Source organism: Mytilus galloprovincialis, chromosome 11 (assembly GCF_965363235.1).
Source record: "Mytilus galloprovincialis chromosome 11, xbMytGall1.hap1.1, whole genome shotgun sequence".
NCBI lineage: Eukaryota > Metazoa > Mollusca > Bivalvia > Mytilida > Mytilidae > Mytilus > Mytilus galloprovincialis.
The window spans coordinates 11,778,225-11,802,872 of NC_134848.1; the positions used below are offsets into that span (position 1 = coordinate 11,778,225).

Sequence of the window (24,648 nt, forward strand, 5' to 3'; positions counted from 1 at the left end):
ACGGTTCAGCTAGCAAGCAAACAAACTAAATATATTACAAATGACTACACACTCGGTGGAATAGGCTGTAATAAAAGTATATCAAATAGTCAGACTTGATTAATTTATTTGGGATTCTTTATCTGTTTTAAAATTGAACTAAAAGTACGTGACTCATATTACAAATACATGGATTGTGTACATATCACATGTTAGTAGATTGCAGATTATTTGTAACTGTATATGACTAAATAAATACGTGTTTTGTCTGTGGGTGAAACTGTTTACAATATCTGTATAGAAAATGAATAAGAATAATATCTTCATGTATAAAACTTTTATTTTAATTTTGTTATAAATTTAAATGAAAAATCTGACCATTTACTTCGAAAACTATTAGTTTTAATTTTAATCAGTGTAATGACTTGAACAATTCCTGTATGTCACCTCTTCAATGTAATCAATTTATCTCTTATAATCATTTAAAATGCCCAAAACAAACAAATCCATACGTTAATATGAACTTACTGTTGCAGGGTACCACGAAGGGAGTCGGTACTTATGTTTTTAATTACTATTAGTATCGCTCTTTTAAAAAAAACAAAGAGCGTCCCCTAATATCGTCCTTAGTTTGTTGAGAAATCTCATATCTGTTGGGTAAAATTTTATTGATTTAGTTGTTGTTTTCAAATTCAATACTATTAGATATACCTGTATGACACCACATAAACTTGTGATAAGAACAACACATCATAATTGTCATTTTGAGTACAGGTTTTCTGAACTGTAGGACGGTAAGTTTTAATAGTTTTCCATTATGTTGATAAATATTCAAATGTGTGTGAAGTCCGTCAAATTAAGGCAACAGTAGTATACTGCTTTTCTTAAGTCATCAATCGAAAAAAAAAAACAAATCCGTGTTACAAACTAAATCCGAGGGAAGCAAATCAACTATATGAGGAAAACAACGAAACAACAGAACACTGAAATGCAACAAAAAACAGACGACAATGCAACGTTCATAGAAACGAACTATTAGATAACAACTGTCTGATTACTGACTTGGAACAGGATATTTTAAGAAAAACATGGTAAGTTAAATCTGGTTTTGTAGCTAGCCAAACCTCGTGCATTATGACAATGTTGAATATACGGCTAAAATGACAACATTGAAGGGAAAAAAGTACAAATAAATGCAAGATCATTCAAGAGAGAGAAGTACTAGAATAAATAATAAAATAGTACATTTCGACACATAATGACAACGAAATACTAGAATTAATTAAGGACAGTACATAAGAACAGCATAATATAATAACAAATTGTGTGTTTGTCACAAGAAAATATCAACCCCACAAGAGGTAACGTCACAGGTAAATTACTCAAAATTGGATAAAAAATCAAGATTAAGTTTCTCATATATTTTATAACGTTGACAAGAATATTTATTTATAATTGTGTTAGTAATAATGCAACTAACAGCACTATGAATCTATGTCGGATTTTCTTCAAAATATAACTGGGTAAAACACATAAATCCTGTGCACATAGTTGTTTTAATCTAAAATCATACTAATCAATTGGGTGAATAATTATCTTTACTTTTTCATATGAATAGAAGATAAAAAAAAAAATAACAACTACAAACGATAAGACACAACACAATATCAGAATTACAAATACAACTTCACAAGTAAATACATGAACGCATGATAAACAAATACCGAGACACTTATTAAAGCAATGACCTCGCTTTGAATGCTCAGCTTTGCATAAGCATAGTCTTCTTAAAAATCAATTTTCAAAACCACAATTATTTTTATTACATATCTTTATGATCATGAAAAAAAAAGAAATATAATTATTGCTATTGTACTTTTGTTTTTCTTAATTTCTTTTCATTGTAAGTCCAAAATAATACTTCATTTCTTATCGTTGTTTTTCCGAACATAAAAAAGAGGATGTGGTATGATTGCAAATGCAAATGGTACACACCACTGGTAGAATTTATCTCATCACAATATTTTTGAAGGCCATCTTTAACTGTAGTAATAGTATTCAGTACTTTAGAAAGATGTTTATCAAACACGTTGATGACCCAGATATGTATCGTTCTTTATATGGAGTTTTGTGAAGGTTTGGTATCCTTTATACTGATATTCTTCGTTTTCTTTGATTTAATACCAAAAGAAAAAAGGGCAGAATTGTTATTTTGTAAAATATTGTCCTTGGTTAAAGAATATGTAGGGTTACCAGTAGTTTTATTTAGTCCAAGTTCTGTTGTGAAACATTGCAAATACTGGTTTTTAAATATGAAAACAATATGATTGGAGACTTTGTCTGCTATAACAACGAAATATTTGTCATTTAAAGAGGATAAAGCATCCACAACATCTGGATCCTTGAAAGGATTAGAAACACTTGTGCTCATAGTATATCGTAGTTTTTGAATGCGCTTCTGAATGCATGATCGAATAGCTTTGATCCATTCCGACAAAGTGTCCAGTTCTGGTTCGTCTGGTTAGCTTTACCAATTTTCTTGCATAATCCTCAACTGCATCATCAGTAACCTGAAGTTCTTTTACTAGTTGTTGGGGTTAGGAATTCTATGTTTTGATACCTTGGCTAAAGCCACTACTCCTTAAAGAAACATATATAATGACCCAAACGAAGGAACCAAGCTATTGTGTCACATATAGAAAAGTCCATACATGAGTATCATGTATTAACATTAAAGTTTTTATATGGACCACCATAGTTCACTCCCATTACTTTTTAGTGAGGTACAAGATGCACAATTGTAAAGCCTTATTTGTTTGTTAACTGTTGTTTATAGACACAATTATATCCCTCTTAATCACATATAAATAATAGGACATTTAATCTATATTAATTCGTCATTTAACTCCGTCTACATTGATAGCTGACTCTTGGCACAACAGTGCATGCCATTTTCAAAAGTTTTTGTTATGTATTTATAAATGGTTTGATCAAGATAAAAAGGGAACGATTGTTGAAATTCCAAATGCAAGATCGACTCCTTTTTATTCATGGGACTATTTAATGCCAGACGCCTTTTCAGTTGTTGATTGCGATCAAATCCTAGTAATGAGCCTATCTTACCAAAGTCCCAGTGTGAGTATTTTCAATTACTTTGTGTCCGTCGCTTTTCGTCTAAGAAGGTGACAGTAGAACGATAACCTTTTCAACATTTCGAAGATCATCTAATATCCAACATAGGTATGTGTAACAAATGGTGGCCACGATTATAATTGCAGTAAACAGAATAAAAAATTGTGCGATAATACTGCGATTAACCCAACATGGATGACATCACTAGAACAGAAGATAAAGTATCATAATAGAGAAACCTGAATATAGCAAAACTGGTCAAAGTAAACAGATCTGCCTTCTGTCTGTGAACATTAAAACCACCAGACAACTCCCTATAACGGCTATTGACCCTACAATACGAATGTTAACATTTCAGTTTTCCTACTTGCCTACTATCTTGCAATTATCTTGTATAGATATAAACTTTTAAAACTCAAAAATGTTCAGTCAAGATCTACAAATATGTTAAATATTTACTCTAGATAGACAGAAACTTTAACCTGACAATTTGTAAGCTTACATGTAGGTGAATATAAAAAAGAAGATGTGGTATGATTGCCAATGAAACAACTGTCCACAAGAGACCAAAGTGACCCAAACATTAACAGCTATAGGTCACCGTAAGGCCTTCAACAATGAGCAAAGCCCGTACCGCATAGTCAGCTATAAAAGTCCCCGATATGACAATGTAAAACAGTTCAAACGAGAAAACTAACATCCTTATTTGTATAAAAAAAAAATGAACGAAAAACAAATATGTAACACATAAACAAACGACAACCACTGAATTACAGGCTCGTAACGTGGGACAGGCACATACATAAATTATGTGGCGGGGTTCAACATGTTAGTGGGATCCCAACTCTCCCCTAACCTGGTACAGTGTTATGCCAGGTGTCTTCTTATTGCCCGTTAATTACGATTTAAACCAGTTTTTTAAATGTTTGTATGGCTTTTATCAACATAAAAAAAGTAAAGAAATGAAATAATCAATTATGCAGGTTCAGAAAACAAGCAAACGTATTTCAGTCATGAATAATATTATCTACTTAACCGTTGGAGATGCACAAAGACAAAGGTGGGGAAACAAGCTTTTAATAAACTTAAAAAATATTTGGTATAAAGTAAGAAAATAATATTTAATTCAACAAATACAGAACATCTTGTCTTGACCTCTAATGTGAAAGATACTGTTCATTAAATTCCAAAAGTGAATGGCCTTTAAAGAAAGATTTTAAAATTATAACGTTTAATATTCAATTTGTATATCCATATACTAATTATATTTATAAGTACTTATAAATATAATTATTTTCTGTGACTGTATCTTGCATTAATTTGTAGGATCCTTTACTGTGGATAATTGAGCTGATCTGTAACAATAACATCTCCATGCCTTATATATCATATACTGTAGTACGACGCTAAATTAAAACTGACGAGGAAAGGTAACACACGGCCACCGAAAGCTCTACTATTGTGAAGCCCAGGTGGTCGTGTGGTCTAGCGGAACGGCTACAGTGCAGGCGATATGCAGATGCCAGTGTGAAATTATGCACATGTATTTAGCAATGGAGTAAAGTGCATTACATTTTGTCTCTTATTAACATGAATAATAAAAGTTTTATAATTATTTTTTTTCAGGTATTTGTAAGATATGAAATATTTGCTACCATTACTGATTCTGACAAACTGTCTTATTATACAAGGTAATATCATGTTCTGTGTATACAAAAGAAATAATCTTATATTTTATTGTGCCAAGTCAGAAAAATGACCATTGTTATATTATAGTTCGTTACTCTGTGTGTTACATTTTATTGTTGTGTTCTGTTGTGTCGTAGTTTTCTATTATTTGATGCATTTCCCTCAGTTTTAGTTTGTAACCCGGATTAGTTTTTTCTCTATCGATTTATGAATTTGGAACAGCGGTATACTACTGTTGCCTTTATTTTTATATTTCAGATAATAAATCTAATTTTATCACAAGTTCATTCTATGATAATATTTAATCGCAAGTGAAAGAAAAAGGTTAGAATATCCCCATAAAGGACAGACCGTGGTAAAATATATATAAACGCAAAAATTATATAAAAGAAAAAATACAAGCGACCATTAACCTATTTCTATTTGATTGGCACAAGACAGAAATTTCTTTTGGATCAAAGTGGTCTAGGTGACAATATTAACAGACGAAAACTTATTAATGTCACATGTTAAAACTCCACGATTACTACAGAAGTTATGATGATATGTTCAATGCTTATGACAAGTTATAGCAGTAAACGTCTTCATATTACATATATAAGCAGTAGATTAACTACATGTGACGTATGGAATGCTTATAAGGTGTTTATGTTCGTCTATATGAGTTCGTTGAAACCATGAATCATTTACCTGGTTCATTGGTTACTGTAATTATTTGACGTATACAAATGTTTGCAATCTTTAAATTTTCAACATAAATGACATGTCTGAAATACATTATATACATTGTATGAATAAACTATGAACAGTCTCTAAAGATGTATAATTTTCCCAATATACATTACAATCATTGATTACAAAATCTAACTGTACACGACGTATACATGTTTGATATACATTGTTTTCTCTCAGTATTTATTCTTTGTGAACTTTTTTTTCATTTCCTGTAATATGGAATGCAAGGTATCATTTCAGTTTGTTGAATGATTTTTTTTCACTCAATATATGACTTTTTAACACCGGTTTACTACTGTAGCCTTTATATGGTAATGTTTTGAAACATGGAAAAGGTTTAAATAAATTGCAGGTGTTTTGGAATGGCTGGTTGTTGGAAAAGTAACAGAATATGGACAAAACGTGACATTGTTTTGCAATGTTTCAAACTGCTGTCCTAAAGATTCAGGTTGGGATATGTGGACTCCACAACAACGCACATTGTTTATAGATGTCAAAACAGGAAGACCAAATAAAAAGTATGACGGAAAGGTTTTTAGAGATGGGTACACCTTAATTATTCAAAATCTGACTGAAAAAGATCTGAATGTTTCGTATTCCTGTTTGTATGGTGTAACTTATGGGGAACAAAAAATTCTACTGGAAGAAGACGTTTTCACCTGTAAGTACACGCACTCGATATGAATATAAATATAACGTGAAATAAAAAAAAACTTAATTTTGTTGTTCACTATGATAACAGTTGGCAAAAGAAAAGAAAAGGCAAGAAGTCAAAACCACAGGTTATACATTGCGTGCGTTCGAACCGCTTTTCCTCATGTACTGTCAAAGCCCGGATGTATTACAACTGAAACAGTTCAAGAGCTATACAACATAAATGGTCTTAAACGATAGCTAAAACCATCTCAGATCAGCTTTGGCACCTTAGTTTCTTTAAAAATTTTAAATTTATAAACTTAAATTTTAGAAAGGTTGATTATAAATCATGCAGTACTGACTACTGAACTGATGATACCCTAGAACCGAAAACAACATGTTGTACATTGCAGGCCTCCGGAATGCTTTTCGTGATGTTCCGTCATCTGACACGCTCAAAGCTGAGAATTCATACCAACCTTGAAAGTCGAAGATATACGCGACCAAAATGGTCATAACAATATAACTAAATCCTTCTCAGGTCAGCTTTAGCGGAGCGATTTGACACCTTAGTTTCTTCAAAATGTATAGATTGATAATCGGACATTTTAGAATTGTTGATTATAAATCATGCAGTACTGACTAGTACTGATACCCTCGGATCAAAAACAACATGTTATACATTGCATGCGTCCGAAAGACTTTTCCTATTTTACCTCCAACAGGAACACCGAAAGCAGAATATTTGAAATTCAAAATAAAATGGACATGCGCTAACTTCTTGGCTCCAGACTTGGGACGGACCCGTTTAAAATGTAGCAGATTAAACTTTTTTGCGAGTGCTCAACACTACCCTTACCTGATAAATTGTGAGCACAACAGAAGCACACATGGTTAAACAGTTGAAATAAGCATTGACGTAAAGTTTACATAGATAAGACGTGTTATATTGTAATGATACAGAATAGAAATTAATACAAGATGACACTGTGTCAATAAGCCGCAAATCGGATAACCCCTTAAAGTACTATGACATGTTCGATGAATAAAAGGAAATCTGGAGTATATATCGAAGAGACAGCAACCCAATGAAAAGAAATAATTACGACATATGAAGATGAACAAACGGAGATTCGGGGTTTATATTATAGATAATGCATATTTTAAGATTTTTCTTGTCGTAGAACACCCCGAGGGGTGTCAGAATTGATCAAATGAAAGACCGATCGTATGGAGGTCTTTCTTTGGGAAATCCTCACACCCCGAGGTGTGTTCTACAACAAGAAAAATCTTAAAATATGCATTATCTGACTTATATACCGTCAAAAAAATATTCTTTTTTATAAAGATTTGCAAAATTTAGTATCCTATTTTACCGACAACACTAAAGTGGGATATTCCTTTCTAATGCGTTCAGGTTTCAATACGCCCGCACTACAGCTCATTTATAATGTGAAATAAAACTCACTAATTAATCTAGGTGTAAACCTTTTAAAAATTAGTATCCATACACAATACAAATTTTACTGTAACTGCATTAAGTAATACACAAATGTATCGTTACCATCCGATAACGGTGTATGACAAATACAAGACAAATTGTAAGTAGTTTATTGTACCACTTAGTTAATGGAAAGGGGGAGGAGTATGTTTTTTATTCTATCTGTAATGTCATTTCTATCGCGGAAAAGTGGTTATCTTTTTAACAATTCTAATCAAATCAAATGAAAAATTCAGAAAGATTGTCTTTTGAATAGCAATACATTTTATTAACAAATAATCAGGATATAATTATATACCCTCCGCATCCGACCCTTTTTTGAGTTACATTAATGTTATTCAATAGAATATAAGATTATTTTACTAGTTGATCATTTGATACAATAAAAAAAAATACATACATTCAAAAAAGTTAAGAACTGACACGAGGACGAATATAAATACATGAAGGTCACAGTATGATTTCCTATTCAGTGTGTATCGTCCTGAACATGCATGACATATTTGCCACTGGACGTTAAGCAAGCAACTAAAAATCAATCTACCTATTCAGTGTGATTCAATAAGATGGTTTTTTTATCCATAACAGCCTGTTACACTTTTTGATTTCAGCTATAAGCACTATATCACCTGATGTTCCAACTGGGAAAAGTAAATTATCTCAAGGTGAAATGTAAGTAAGAAGTTCAACTTTATTAATATGGCTGAATTTATCTTCTTAAAGTTATATTACAATAAAATGAGTAAGAATTGGTTATCGCCTGCTATCGATTCGAGGTATTTAATTTCGATATAATTATAGACGAGTCTTTGCCATTTTTTGTATTATTATTATTTGATTTAGATAACAAGAGTTGATATCAAGCGATAGCCAATTTTAAGAATTTGTTTAACTTATTACTCTTATGATAGATATTATCACTGTATTAAACAGCACCTTGATCAACTTTTTTCCTAGTCTAAGTCAGACGTCATATGTCCTGTTTTTGGTGTAAACCTGATTATCAGAAGTCAAAAACAATCGTACGCTTCAAAATGTTAAACAAATTGATAAACATAAGATTTTCAGGTGAACAATGCGAATGTTTTGTACATGTATATTATTGACGAGATCACGTACATCTCCGTTGTCGTAAAGAAAACTGAATCCTAAATATCGAAATTGTTTTTCTATCCAGCGTTATGCATATATCTTATATTTTCAAAACTGCAAAAAATCCAAATTGAATTTGTAACTGGTTCATGTAAAGTTGAAGCTATTTCAACAATAATATATTTCTTGAATACAAATGTCAAATATGCAGTTGTAACATATTTCTGCCATTGGCACATGCTTTTTTGAATTTTTTGACAATTTTGGACAAAAATTTGAAAAAAATACAGCCTTTTTTCCACCAGGAATGCAAACATTTTCTGCCCCCTATGGTCATACTGTATATCACTGAATAATTTGTCAAACATCTATAACTGAGTTTTTAGAGCATATATGGTTCAAAAACATGTATTTGAATGTTTGAGTCTTTCAGTTCCGACGCACTTTTTATGTTGTGCGTAATGTACTAATGTTTATCTGTTTGTCTATTTGTTCTTTCTTAGCCATGGCATTGTCAGTTTGTTTTTAACTTTTGAATGTCTATGTCCCTCTGGTACCTTTCGCCTCTCTTTTACTTTTTTTTCTGTTAAAATTATGTGTAATGTAATCATAGAACAAAGGACATACATTGCAGGAGTAGAGTATAAGTAAAACGTTGTGAATGATCTTACTTTACATGGAAAATACTTAGGACATTTCAGAAAGTAACAGATGAATGACTAAAAGGCTAAACAAATGTTTTTTTCTTTTTAAATTACTATTCTTGACATTGCACAAAAATACCAGCAAGCTAGCAGGTTATAAATACAGGCTATATACATATATTAAAACCGTAAATGATTATACTGATTACGATATTAGTTTAACTGATTTCAGAGCTTCTATAGTTACTGGAATTATTATGGTGACAGTGTTAGTGCTAATTCTCATTTATTTCCTGAAACAAAAAATTAAAACACAAGGTAAGTTTTCATGGTTTAAAGGCTTTACATCATGAGTTATATATTCTATTGTTCAAAAAAATATATAGTAACAATCAGAGCTCCAGATAAGAATTCAGAAATTGGGTTTTTTACCCACCATTTTCTTATATAATTGGGTGATAAAGTTTTTTAATTGCATTATCAATTCCAATTCACCCCTCATGTTAATATCAAATTGGGTTTTTCATCACCAAGCTCCTGAATGTATTGGGTTTTTTCATCAACACAATATTGAATATTTAGGCAATATCAACCCCAGATTTTTTTCCATCTTAAATATGTTTCTTTCTTTGTTTAGCTGTTCTATTTGGTTTAGGGTTAGGGTTATTTGCTAGCTGTTTTATTTGGTTTATTCACTGAGGAGCAATCGTAGGTTTAATTTGTGTCCCGTTCCAAACCTTCTGCCAGTTTTGTATTTTCTCACAAAAACGGATATGTGTATTCACAGGCACTCGTCTTGCACCTTTATATAATAAATTCTGAGACCAGTGCCTGTGTGTGTATTCATTAATTAACCGTAAAATGAAAAACAAAATACTACATAAACTCTAATTATACTTGAATGATTTTGGTTTATTCAATTTATATAAATATGGGTTTAGTTGTCTTTTATTAGAACTTTTGGTTTCTCATGCTTTATCATGTCATAATTGATTTGGCCTTTCACTTTTTCCAACTGATTTCGTTTTTGACGAAATCCCGTGTTTATTAGCAATGTTCCCGTTAGAAGGTACGCACACACGCCCGTGCTTTCGATGGACGCTTCCTAAAACACTGGCTGAGTCTTGTTATCATAACTTTCCCTCAGCTTTTCAAAAGAAGCAGAAAATATGCTTCTATTTAATATTTTTACCGGACATTCACTTTTGTTTTAATTCAATGTATGTTATGATAAATCTCGAGCAATGCAAAACAAAATATGACTAAATGACACACGCTAATTGGATAAACGCAGAGAAGACCGAAATGTTTTCAAAAACACGTGTACCTATTGAGCAACGGAAAACTCCAACAGGGACCCATTTCAGCTACTTGATGCAGGGATCTATTTTTAGAAGGAAAGGAAACTTCCAATTATAAATATTATAAACATAGATTTACGCGACGACTGTAAACAGATAAGGGTAAATAACGCAAACAGTAGCCAATTAAAGGGTTGAAAACTCATGGTTTGGGCATATAATTGGGTTTTCCTTTGAATTAATTGGGTTATTGAACCCTGCAATGGGCAATTGCATTGGGTTTTTTATTATTTGTATTGCGTGATCACGCAAATACGCAGCTTATCTGGAGCTCTGTAACAATTAAATAAAGAAACAAGCACAGAAATATTTCAGGTTTTCTAGTCAACAAATAAATGTTTGATTGACATAACAATGACATTAATTCAAATACAACACAATTTTCAACATGTTTTTATTCCCCCTCTGTCATCAAGTGTTACCATTGACCGTCCAGTTTTACCTTCTAACGTCGGTTCTTCTTTATCCTAGCAATGTAACTAATAACATTAACGGTACCAATTGTCCTGCACCAGATGCGCATTTCGACAATACATGTCTCTTCGGTGATGCTCGTGGCCAAAATATTTGAAATCCAAAGCTTATATAAAAGATGAAGAGCTATAATCCAAAAGGTCCAAAAAGTAAAGCCAAGTTTCGACAATACATGTCTCTTCAATGATGCTCGTTGCCAAAATATTTGAAATCCAAAGCTTATATAAAAGATGAAGAGCTATAATCCAAAAGGTCCAAAAAGAAAAGCCAAATCCGTGAAAGAAATCAGAAACACAAAAAACATCCGTACTTTCATGCCAGTACCGCTGCTGGGCTGGTGATACCCTTGGGGACTAACAGTCCACCAGCAGATGCATCGACCCAGTGGTAGTAATAACATTAAAGTTCGTCTGATGCAATCTTAAAAAACTAATAAACGACGATGTGAACAAAATTTGGCAGTAACATGTCTACAATACTACAGTTATGACCCGTTATTATTTTGAACTCTTACTTGAATTTGCTTTAAACAAACCCAATGAAGTTTATACACAACTAGAACACACCCGTGATATCGCGGGTCCGTGAATGAATTAAATGAATAACTATGCGCAAGCCTTATTTTAGTATTAGTATTGTCATCTGATAAAGTCATGCCGATTATAAGATACACAGTTTTCTCTGCTTTCAAATCTTTCTGTTTGAACCCGTCGAACTGGAACTTATTAATTATTGGTAATATTTTTTTTTGGAAAACAAATGGTCCTGAAATGGAGTATTTTTTAATCAACAGCATTGTCATATATTAGTTATAAATAAAGTTGAATTCTTTGATTCGCTGTTTTATGTCATGCATGGCCACTAACAAATTGAAAACTGTACCTATACGCCTTATTTTTAGTCCAGATTTGTTATCTTAGAAAGTCTTACTGATTAAAATACTACAATATGTAACAATTTGTCAACTCTGTGATTATGACCCGTGTATATAGCATATTAATCCTGAATACATCGTTTGGTGGTGCGCCTGTCAGATGCGGAACGTACAGATAAGGTAATAGGTAACAGGTGAATATACTATTGGTATGGGTATCGGACTCGACTCTGAACTTCTTAATTATTGGCAATATTAATTACGTGGAAAACAAAAGGGCCTGGAGTGGTGTAATTTTTAATCTACACCTTTGTACTATATTAGTTGAATATAAAATTGAATTATTTGATTCGTCGTTTTTACGTGATGACGGCTGACAAATTGGACCTCGTAATTTTAGTAGTATAGATGCTAATAAACTTAAATTCACAGACATGAGTGGAATATGGACAGCGAGTTGCATTCTGTTCTAAAGTTATACCATTTTATAACATAACGAATTTCATTTTTTTACAGTGTTTGCTTGACCGTTTGAATTAATGCCCTTGGACAATTACTCGTTTTTATTAATTTTGCTTTCTTTGCTTTTTGAACGATAATTTTCTTCAACTTGTGAAAATGCAATTCTCCTCATGGTTGCTACATTTCAATAAATTCTTGCAAGAATCTATAAACCATGTGACAAATTTGAATTCAAGCATATTATTACCATGCAATGAATAACTGATAATGTTGTCTCATGTATCAATAAGTGCGATATTTTTACAATGAAAATGTATATAAAAATTGAAATAATAGTAACAAGCTTTTTTTTAAATTTATTTTGTGAATGACTGGTCTTAAATTTAAAAAAAAATGGTATACAAACCATATAATGGTAAAAATTTCATCTTACAAACATTGTTCATACTATTAATTTCATGTCAAAATTTAATACATCAAAAAAATTTCAGATACAGATAAACTCGATAAAGATTTGCCTGAAAGAACGCCTTTAACGGGTAAGTGCCTTAATATTTCAGGGAAAGAATAGAAAAATAAATGCGTATGGAGTAAATGTGCAAGGGACAAAATCCCACGCAATACATAACAAAGAATAAATATCAATGAATAAGGTTTTCATTCCTGTTCTTCATCTTGACAGTTGATGTGGGGTCTTTAACATTGAACAAATCATGCTTATCCTACGACAAGGTCAAGACGGCCTGAAGGTTGTCGTTTGTTTATGTGTTACATATTTGTTTTTCGTTCATTTTTTTACATAAATAAGGCCGTTAGTTTTCTCGTTTGAATTGTTCTACATTGTCTTATCGGGGCCTATTATAGCTGACTATGCGGTATGGGCTTTGCTTATTATTGAAGGCCGTACGATGACCTATAGTTGTTAATGTCTGTGTCATTTTGGTCATTTGTGGATAGTTGTCTCATTGGCAATCATACCACATCTTCTTTTTTATATTGAATTATATTTGTTTTATGTTTTGCTAAACTCCAAAAAATAGTTTTACATCTTCATTAGTTTAGTCAATGTCAATAACTTCAAATTTACATGAAATATACGGAATATTTGGTGTTCATACACCAATCTCTAGATCACTCATTGCATTTATTTGTTTTAAGGAATCAATTATCGGAAATAAAATGATTTTTGTGTCGAATATTTTGACAGATTTGAAGATCTATATATACTGAGCGACAACAGAAAGCATACACTTATGTATTATCCAATTTTCAAACAATAATGCTTTAAAAAATTCTTGCAATGTCAATGAATGTTGGCGTTGCCTTTCGCGAACTCGGCACTTAAGTTCATCCCATGTGTGCTCGAGTAGGCATTTGAAATATTAGTAGTGTGGGAACGGGTTTTGTCGTGCTTAAATATTATTCAAGGTCCATACCTGTCTATGAAATTCACAACTTATGTTGACCAAATTTCATCCCTAAAACGTTGGGACTAAAGGGTTCAATTGGCCATCACGCGAAAACTCCGCTTCTGCGTAAATGTGTCAACCAAAACCATGACACTACCACCTCCAAATCTGTCAGTTTGTTGGACACAACCATCAGCAAACCGTTCACATGATCGTCTATCAACTCTTGCTCAGCCATCTTAATGATGGAGAGTAAATCTGGACTCATCTGAAAACTAAATATTCATTCATTGTTGAGTCTCCATCGTAAACGAGCTTGTCACCGTCTTAACCGATCGTGGATGTGTCGTTAAGTCAGTGTCGGTTCGCTATCAGCACGTCTAGGTGTAATAATAAAAGACCATAGTCGTGGATAGAATTAATACCAATCAGAAGGCACAAGCTATCATTAAAAAGCTAGTATTTTGATTGTAACAATGTCACTTAAAAGGAAATAGAAAAAATAAATAAAATCAATTTAATCGACAATGCCATCTTACAAACTTTCTTTATATAACAGTTTTGAATTAGTTTGATGCTGAAAGTTAAAAAGATAAAACGTATAATTTCAGATACAGATGAACACATTAAAGAGATTGCTCAAGAAATAGCTGAAGGGATGTTTTTAAACAGTAAGTTTAAAGATAAAAATAAGTGGTAAATTTTACCAAGAGACAACTCCTAGGGAGAGACCAAATGACAAATTAGTGCCTTTCTTATTACTCTTATTGATGTTTGACTTATTTGTATTTTTTGTAATTAGGTACAATTACAAAATTAAATGATTTATTTCTGTGTGAATTCTTTAAAGCAGTTCGAGTCTTCATATCGGTGGTAGGTTCTATATGCCGTTCAGACATATCATGAACAGGATTATCGTAGCGTATGTAACATTGTCGATTAATAATTCAGCAACATAATAGTTATCCTTGTCTTCCTATGGACAGGCTACCACCTGCCATTGTATATTCAATTAAGTAAAGTTGAGAATGGAAGTAGAGAAATGTATCTTATTTCAAATACAAAGAGCTTATGAGTGAATGAATATTAATTTCATATATATATATATAATGCCATGTTAAGAGTATCGTAACATTATCCCTTTAAAATAAGTATAAAAGTCTTAAAGGTTTGGTTAGCTTTTAAGATGAATGACTATATATGTGTGCTTCGTTTGGAGTATAGCCATAGAAAATTAGATGTGAAAAACTTTAGCGTACAAAATGTCTACATGTTGATTTGTATTTACGAATTATAGCCTTGTATAGAATATTGTATGACTTGCTTGTGATACAAACAACCATGGTGTAATAATCTTAAAGTAATACAGGTTTCATATCACTGTACTAGTATACATATGTTTAAGGGGCCAGTTGAAGGACGCCATCGGGTGCAGGAGTTTCTCGCTACATTGAAGACCCATTGGTGGCCTTCGGCTGTTGTCTGCTCTATGGTCGGGTGGTTGTCGCTTTGACACATTCCTCATTTCCTTTCTCAATTTTGTTCTAATGTTAAAACATAAAAACTTTGTTACATTGTTAGCGAATCGAACAAGTCAAAATTTATAAATACCATAGAGAACGTTAACATCTATGACAGAAATAATCATCTCTTTTATCAGATATAGTTTTAATTCAGCTTCCTGTGAAAGATATAGATATCAAGATCATTGAATTGACAGTGTTCATTGTTAGTATTGGCTTTATTTAATGTTATTCCCGCAAGAAAAATCAACTGTAAATACTGAAGTCATCAACATTGAGTAAAATGATAATCATATTTGGTATATCCAGAAATTTGTTTCCATTTTCTAACTTTACTTTGCACTAATCAGATGTTACTCTGGAGTTATTTCCCCATTCTAATGAAAGAACATTTATGAATTATCTGTCTCCGGCCCGGACTCTAACTTTACATTTTCCCAACCAAACATTATGAAACTTAATACACAATCCGGGACAAAGATCAATTTTGAATAAGGTTGGTATGAATTTCAGCCTTTTCTAGTGATGCTTTTGTTCTAACAAAAAAAATGCATAATTTTCCATTGTCGCATTCCAACTTTCCTTTTGTTGAAAACTCTAATACAACTTAGACATGTTAGAGGTTAGCTAGCTATAACATATCGATTATTGTCTACATTTGAAAATTACTATTCCAAGACAGTTATCATCCATTCGTTTGATGTGTTTTAGCTTTTGATTTTGTCATTTTATTAGGAACTTTTCCGTTCAAACGGTCGCATATGTGTCCTATGGACATTGGTGATATTCTTCTTTTATTTCTTTTATGTTTTCTTTACAAAGATAGTCTTAAAAACAGGGTCTTTTCTCCGCGATATAGCCTTTTCTGTGCTGATCCAGCGTTATGGAATCACCAATCGATAGTTATATGGGACTTTTTGAATGGCATACACTTATAAATGCGTGTGTTGACTAAAAATACACCTTTGTCCTGACCAAACGTTGTGTTCCTATTGATAATTCCTTATTAGAGATTGTGCTCATGCTTTGCTGTTACGTAACTGTTCCATGATAAATGGCTGGTTGGCCGCCCGTAGCATGATATGGTTAACATTTGGCAATTCAGGGCCATTAAAAGCGTGCTTTGCTGTATTTGTTTTTATGATCCCTCAGATATAATTTTCTATATGAAATAAGTGCACAATAGTTTCACTATTTTACAAATTGCAATCGTTGAACTATTGGTCTGGATCTCGATGAAACTATTTGACCGCAAGCGTCATTATATTTCGCTTAATTGTAAAGGTAGCTACTGGATTGAAGGCGGTAGTTACGACGTCGCGTTTTACTCATTGTATCTAGGATTTACGTCAGTGCAGAACATAGCCTTGTCATTTCAGAATTTTTATATTGATGAAGTAAATGTTAAAAAGTATGGTTTGGTTTTGGCTTTTTATATTACGATATTTGATTTATCCCAGCCATTTAGTGTCTGTTTTCTAATTTGATATAATAAAACACTTACTGACTGGGTATTAGTTGAACCTCGGGGACAATAAACTTACTATTCCACTTATACCCAGTCAATAAGTATACACTATTGTTAATGTCTATTGTATTTGGTCTCTTGTGATGACTGCGCTCATGGATAATTTTACCACATCTTATTTATTAAACATGTATATGTCATGAACATTTCTAATGATTGATAACGCAAGGGAAGTTTCTTCAGTGTTATCGACCGCATGATCAAATTTCGGATCTAATTTTAGAAAATGAAGAACATACTGATCTTAAAGAGAAAATGATACAAATCGAAACTGCGCAGGAAGAAGTTAATCAACAGATTATCAAAGGTATATTATAAGTTAATGTCATGTTTTTTTTTTTACATTTTAAACGAGATTAAAAGTATTGTCAGTGCTAGTTAACTAATTATTGTTATACCACACACACACTTATTGTTGGTTTTATTGTTATTGTTATTATACTTATTGTTTCTGTGTGTGTTGCGTTTCGGTGTTTTGTCGTTGTTCTCCTCTTATATTTAATGCGTTTCGCTCGGTTTTGGTTTGTTACCCCGATTTTGTTTTTTGTCCATGGATTTATGAGTTTTGAACAGCGGTATACTACTGTTGCCTTTATTTGTGTGATTTATCGATCTCGAGATACAAAATGTTTGTCTATTTTGAATTTAAATTATTGCCGAATTTCCTATTTCCGCATTCAACTTAACTTTGCCTCCAACAAATGTTATCAAACTTATACATAATGCTGATTGCCCCCAAACAAGGATCAATTACAAATTCAGCATTCGAAACTTTCACCTTTCCCGAGTTATGTCCCTTCACAAATAGAAAAAAAAAGCTGAATATGCCCTATATTTTAAGGCGGACGCATCTGTGTTAAATGAACACATTCTACTTTAATCAATTTCTGTTTTCCATACTGAATTAAGTTAAACCTATAACGGAATTTTATGATAGCATACTCAGTACGTCAACAACACACCTTTGTCTTTGCAAATTGTTTTTACTTATAACGTTTTTGACAACTGACTTTAACAATGTGTTCCTATGTTTTCATTTCTGTAACATCAACGCCCCACTATTGTTTTAGTGTTGCCTGCCCTTCATAATGACGTTTGACTTGTTTGATGCTTGTCATGACAGAGCAATTTGAAGTTTTCTATATAGTATTTCTCAATTTTGCAGGCTTTATTGTGAACTTTATTTTATTACTTCCGTCTTCATGTAGTATCTTGTTGAGACAGGCTCAATTTAATGTTCTAATTTTAGATAATGAAGGACTCTTAGATCTTAAAGAGAAAGTAGTAAAACTGGAAAAGGACCAAACGGAAGTTATTCCGGAGAATATTAGAGGTAAATTATAAGTTCATGCCATGTAAATTCTTATAATTGACAAACAAGAGATTGTGATAAATATTAACAGTATTTCTGTTTCTAAATTATACATAATTTACAAAGGCTTAAAATCTGTTAAACAGAATACATGTATTGCCAGAATTAAATTGAAGAGAATATTCATTGAACACTTAACACAGGACGTTAAGCAACAATTGTAATCCTGTAAGAATGGCTGGTAATAGACCCAAACACCCAAACAAAAACGAAATGTTATATGTGAAAAGGTTTCTGTTGTTCCTTCTTGGGAAATGAAATTCATACTTCAATTGTGTTCTGCCACTTGAGATTTTCTCATATGAAGTATTATTAAGTGTAAAGTGTAAGTGTCGGTCTTGCAATAATTTGTTCATTTTGACTTAATAAATGTATGTAGATGGGATACTTTTAGCTTATATCGTTTAATAATACATACAATCATGATCACTCTTGTTGGCAATTTTGAATGCCCCACCACTATGCAACCGCGCAAAGTTATCGTACGTGCCTTCGCGAAATGTGATCAAACTTATACACTATGCGTATGACTATCAAAAAGAGATCAATTATGAATTTCTATATCAATTCCTTCTTTTTCAATTGAGTCCATGCACAGTTCATGATAAACCCAGATGTATCATTAACTTATGCACAATGGACTTTCCCCCGACCGAGCACCTAGGGAGTTTTTGGACACCGGAAAACTGTTAATGGAGATTGTGGAAGTACTTGGCGTGAACCACTAAACTCCTTAGTGGGGGAAAACGATCATATATTTGTATATTGATCCCAGTTAAGTCAGAGACAATGTTAACCAACCAAGGCCCCGAAGGTGCAAATCATAGTTTATACACCAGTCTGGACAACAGAAATGTGTAGGGATAAACATCAGACCCTCTTTTTCCTTGAGTGTTACCTAACAAATTAGAGTTATCACCGGTTTAAAAGATGCGACAGAGTTGTAAACGCAAAAAGGTTAAACTCGCATTTTGAAATGTTTTATACGAATTAAACAGGATTGTTCTCAAAAAAGTCGCATTCAAGTATAAAATGACAAAATCGCGATAATAAATGCACGCAAAGATTTCTAAATTTACAGTAACATGAGCAATATCAGGAGTGCCTCATTTGGCGCAATATCTACTTACCCTTTCATACTTCCTGAGATAATCGGTTTCGCAGGGATGTGTGCTTCTCTGTCTTCGTTTTTCTATATTGTGTTTTATGTACTTCTGTTTATATTTTAATCATCTGTTATTCGGGCAATGCCATTGTCAGTTTCTTTTCAATTTATCAGTTTTAAAATGTCTTTGATAGCTGTCGACTTTCTGTTCCTCGATTTAATAAACGGACATTCGAAACACCTCGAAACAGGAGTCGAGATTGAACTCGAAATTTTCAGCACTGTTTAAGCCAATTCGGACACGAACCCACATACGTTTTTGAGGATGTCGTCACACTAACTTATTTTCGTGTAATGACCCCTGCCAAAAGAAGAAAAAGCAGACTTTGCCGTTTCTGCAAACTTATTTTCCCTTTAAACATTACATATAGTGATCTTGATTTTTTTTGATTTTTTTTACTTTTTGTTTTCCTTCAAACTGTTTCACTTTATTGAGAAGAGCAGATAGATAATTTGATCAAGAATTTTGAATGACTTAAATAACATGTTTAGTTTCTTTGCATGTTTGTTATTGTTTAAAGTCTAAAGCTCTTCATTATTCCTTGAATTTCTAGAAGGAAATTTAGCGAGAAATGATGATAGTTGCACTTGGATTATATTGTATAACATTCAAGTGCAGAAATGAAACATAATTATGATCCTAAGTGTTGTTTATTTTCTGTTGTATATCAGACGTTGACTATATTTATACGAATTAAAGAGCTGACAGACAAAGAGAAATATAGATAATCTACGTTCATATCCGTTGATACGGATATTTTAACAACCTAAAGTATCCAAAGTTACTGAAGGGTATATAATTATCCATATCTACGGATATAAACCTAGATATAGTATGAATCCCCAGTCTTAGTCCAACTCTGGTGATTTTTCAGGGAAATTCAACCACAAAGTGTATTGTAAAAGCAATATTTTTCTATTTTTTTAAAACCTTTTAATGATATATTGGAATTTGGCATAATTTTAACGGGGTGTACGGTACGGTATGGTACTACATTTGGCTGAAACCTGTATATAGTTAAATATAACACTATTTAATCCAGGTACAGGGAAACTAAAAAAAGGCCGAATTTCATGCTCAATGTCGGTGTGACGTCAATATATGTCTTTTGCATAGCTAATTCAGAAGCCAGGTGATACATTTACAGACATCATGGATACTCTTTAGCATTCGATATTTTACAAGGAATAACAATGCAACAAAGGAAAATGCGAGTGAAGTTCCCTTGGGTAAAAGGTAGCAATGTCTGTGTATAAAGGTTTGCAACCACTCGGGCCATAAGTTCTGTAATGACGTGCGTTAACAAATCAAATGTGTAGAAACATATTGAGCTTGGGATAAGAATAAATATAATGTTTGCATGTAAAAAATATTTCAGAAGACACATTTGTATGATAATAAATACAGTGTCACATTTCTCGAGTTATGTCTCCTTGTGAATTAAGAAATTGACGAATATGTCGTATATACTAGTATGCAAGATGAGCAATTTGGTCCAATATACCTTTGAAATACACATGCAATTTGTCATGCAATCAGCAGGCTCATCATTATACTATCCTTTAGCTTGCGAAAATATTTTTTTTACATAACCGTATGACAGTTTTGCGCGTAACGATAATCGTTTTGATACCTTGACCCTTTACCTTATATTCCAATAATTTGGTTTTTTTTTAATTCAGCTTTTCATACTAGTATTGAGAATATTGGTCTCCACTCACAGACAATTTGTCGTTTGTCATGAGTGATGACAACTGACTTAAAACATTCGATTCAGTTGTTAATAATTGATTAAAGAAACTCTCCATGAATTTTGAATGATAAACTATAAATTATATTTTAATCGTACAATATGTTGTTTCTTGTTATCTGATTAAGTAATTTTCGGAGACGTATATCCACTAAAAGATAAGCTCATATAGCAGTACAAGTCTTGTTCTGGCCTTCAACAATGACTTTTATGGAAAATGTATAGTAAGCTATGAAAGATACAAAAGTTTGAAATATCTCAGTTTAAAATAAATTAAATTTTTTTTCTATGCATTTAAAGATAATATATAACTTATAAAAAAAAATCAAATTTCTATTTGGGCCTTGGTGACCGATTGGTGTAAATAGTCCAACAACCGTATCACTGGCCCGTAAACACTACAATTAGGACTTTGTATCCGCACGTGTCTGCAGTGCTCGCTTCTAATCATAATATCAATGTTCAATGGTTCCGACATCCTCGAATTAGTCAACAGTATTGAAAATGCCGATCAAACGCAATCAATCTCAATTTTATTGTCTCATAATATATTTTTCAGACCAGATGAAAATACAAATAAAAGACTGGGAAGAAAAAGACGAAATGTTTGTGACTACAAGAGCCAGTGAATTTATTATGGAATGTTTAAAGAAGAACAGTTGTTTGACTTTAACTGCCCCATCAGGTGTAGGAAAATCTTTTATTGCAAGACACGCAGCACTAGTTTTACAAAAGAAAGGGTATAAAATAATACCAGTGTGGAAACCAGATGATATGAGAGATTACTACCAACCTGGCAAACAAGCAGTCTTCATTGTAGATGATATTTGTGGAAATTTTATTGCCAACCAACAGCAGATTGAAAACTGGCAACAAATGTTACCTGTAATACACACAGTTATTGCAGACAAATATTGTAAGATTATTGTATCTTGCAGGTTACAAGTATATAAAGATGATAAGTTTAATATATTAGAACCTTTTAAGTCCTGTGAATGTAATTTAATGTCAGATAACTTATGCCTTACAGCTAAAGAAAAAGATAGTATGGCAAGGATGTATATTGATTCAAGTTTAGACAATATTGATAAACTATCACAAAATAGTGAATTCTTTCCTCTTTTATGCTCTTTATATCTGAGGAAAAAACATGGAGATGTTAAGGAATTTTTCAAAAATCCATTTTTCGTCTATCAAAATGAACTAGACTTTTTGAGTAGGCATGGGGATGAGGGGAACTATAAAATATGCGGTCTAGCTTTATTAGTTCTCTTTAATAATCAGCTGAAAGACAAATGGATCCAGGGTACAGTAACACGTGAGCAACAACATCTTATCGAAACTACATGTGATGCTTGTGGATTGAACAGAGGTACTTCAAAGGCAAAACTTAAAGAGGCCCTTCTCACTCTAGAAGGTACATTTGTACATAAACAGAATGGTATATATAGAACTGTACATGATAAATTGTTTGATTTTCTTGCTCATTATTTTGGTAAAAAAATGATTGAATGTTTAATAGACCATGGCGATAGTGATTTAGTACATGAACGTTTTATTTGGAGACAATCACAAGATGAAAAGAACAGTAACATAGACTTTATTATTGAAATACCAGATGACTATTTTGAATTATACTTAGAAAGGTTTATAAAGGACTGGTCAGCAGGAAAAGTGAGAGTTATATTCGAAAATGATAATATGGAAATACCATTATTTAGACAACAGCTATTACAGCACTTAAAACAGTTGGACAAATCACAGCAAGAATCTTTAGCCAGGGACAATGATACAGTGTTACCAAAGGAGCATCATGGATCAGGTGATACCCCACTGATAAGTGTTTGTTATCATGGTTATACTGATATGATACAGTGGATGCTACATAATAGTGTGGATGTAAATAAATGTCGAGACGATGGGACTACTGGACTGATAATGGCAACGTGTCATGGGCACACTGATGTAATGAAGCTGTTGTTAGAGACGAATCCTAACATTGATCAAATTGACGATGCCGGCTCAAGTCCTCTGTTTTGGGCCAGTCACAAAGGACATACTGATATAGTTAAGCTAGTGTTAGAGAAAAATCCTAACATTGATCTCTGTAACAATTATGGTTGTAGTCCTCTGTACATGGCAAGTCAGGAAGGACATACTGATATAGTTAAGTTGTTGTTAGAGAGGAATCCTAACATTGATATATGTGAAAATAATGGCTGTAGTCCACTGTACATGGCAAGTCAGGAAGGACATACTGAGATAGTTAAGTTGTTGTTAGAGAGGAATCCTAACATTGATATATGTAACAAAACTGGCTGTAGTCCACTGTACATGGCAAGTCAGGAAGGACATACTGATATAGTTAAGTTGTTGTTAGAGAGAAATGCTAACGTTAATATACATGACAATGATGGCTGGAGTCCACTAAGACAGGCTAGTAGTTATGGACATACTGAAATAGTAAAGTTGTTGCTAGAGAGGAATCCTAACATTGATATATGTGAAAATAATGGCTGTAGTCCACTGTACATGGCAAGTCAGGAAGGACATACTGAGATAGTTAAGTTGTTGTTAGAGAGGAATCCTAACATTGATATATGTAACAAAACTGGCTGTAGTCCACTGTACATGGCAATTCAGGAAGGACATACTGAAATAGTCAAGTTGTTGTTAGAGAGGAATCCTAACATTGATCTTTGTCAAAATAATGGCTGCAGTCCATTGTACATAGCAAGTCAGAATAGACATACTGTAATAGTAAAGTTGTTGTTAGAGAGGCAGGGCCGTAACTACCTATGAGGCAGGGGAGGCAAATGCCTCCCCTGAATTTTCTACACCAAAATTATTTTTTTAAGTAGTAAAATGAAATATTGACTATATGTAAAAGAAGAACTTGAATATATATTATAAACAACACAAATTTACAGTTTGAACAGTGTTATCATTATACGTGATATATCTGTAATTTTCCGGATTTTTTTTTTATCGAAAGTGAACCGTTTCAGTATATTTTTTTTCATGTGGACGTCCGTCTGTTATTCAGTATTCGTACAAGAACACATATGATACTTTGCTTTTGACAATTTTGAATAAAACTTAACTATTCATATTTATTTAGGGATTCTATCAAGCAGAGGAAGTTCCCTTTGTATTGTGAATCTTTTTAATGATATCGGTAATTCGTTACCGGCTGAATAAGCTGCAGTTGTTGAGTCATTTTTTTAAGGCATGCCTTTTTTTAACGTCTCCCGGCCGATCGTACGAGAACCTTGGGCGGTGTTGGTTAGGGATTGTTCTGATGGTGGAAAAATATTGTAA

The 24,648-nt window shown here is 32.6% G+C and overlaps 2 protein-coding genes across 2 annotated transcripts; both read left to right on the plus strand.

Moving 5' to 3' along the window:
- Nucleotides 1–4,728: 4,728 nt before the first annotated feature.
- Nucleotides 4,729–12,644, plus strand: LOC143052030 (uncharacterized). The gene is made up of 5 exons (XM_076225005.1): nt 4,729–4,802; nt 5,888–6,196; nt 8,284–8,344; nt 9,641–9,726; nt 12,634–12,644. Exons 1-5 carry the CDS (start codon nt 4,751–4,753, stop codon nt 12,642–12,644), a joined length of 519 nt encoding a protein of 172 aa, XP_076081120.1. The 5' UTR covers nt 4,729–4,750.
- A 9,247-nt stretch (nt 12,645–21,891) lies between these two features.
- LOC143052031 (uncharacterized) lies at nt 21,892–24,129 on the plus strand. Its single transcript, XM_076225006.1, has one exon. It carries the CDS (start codon nt 21,892–21,894, stop codon nt 24,127–24,129), a length of 2,238 nt encoding a protein of 745 aa, XP_076081121.1.
- Nucleotides 24,130–24,648: the final 519 nt, after the last annotated feature.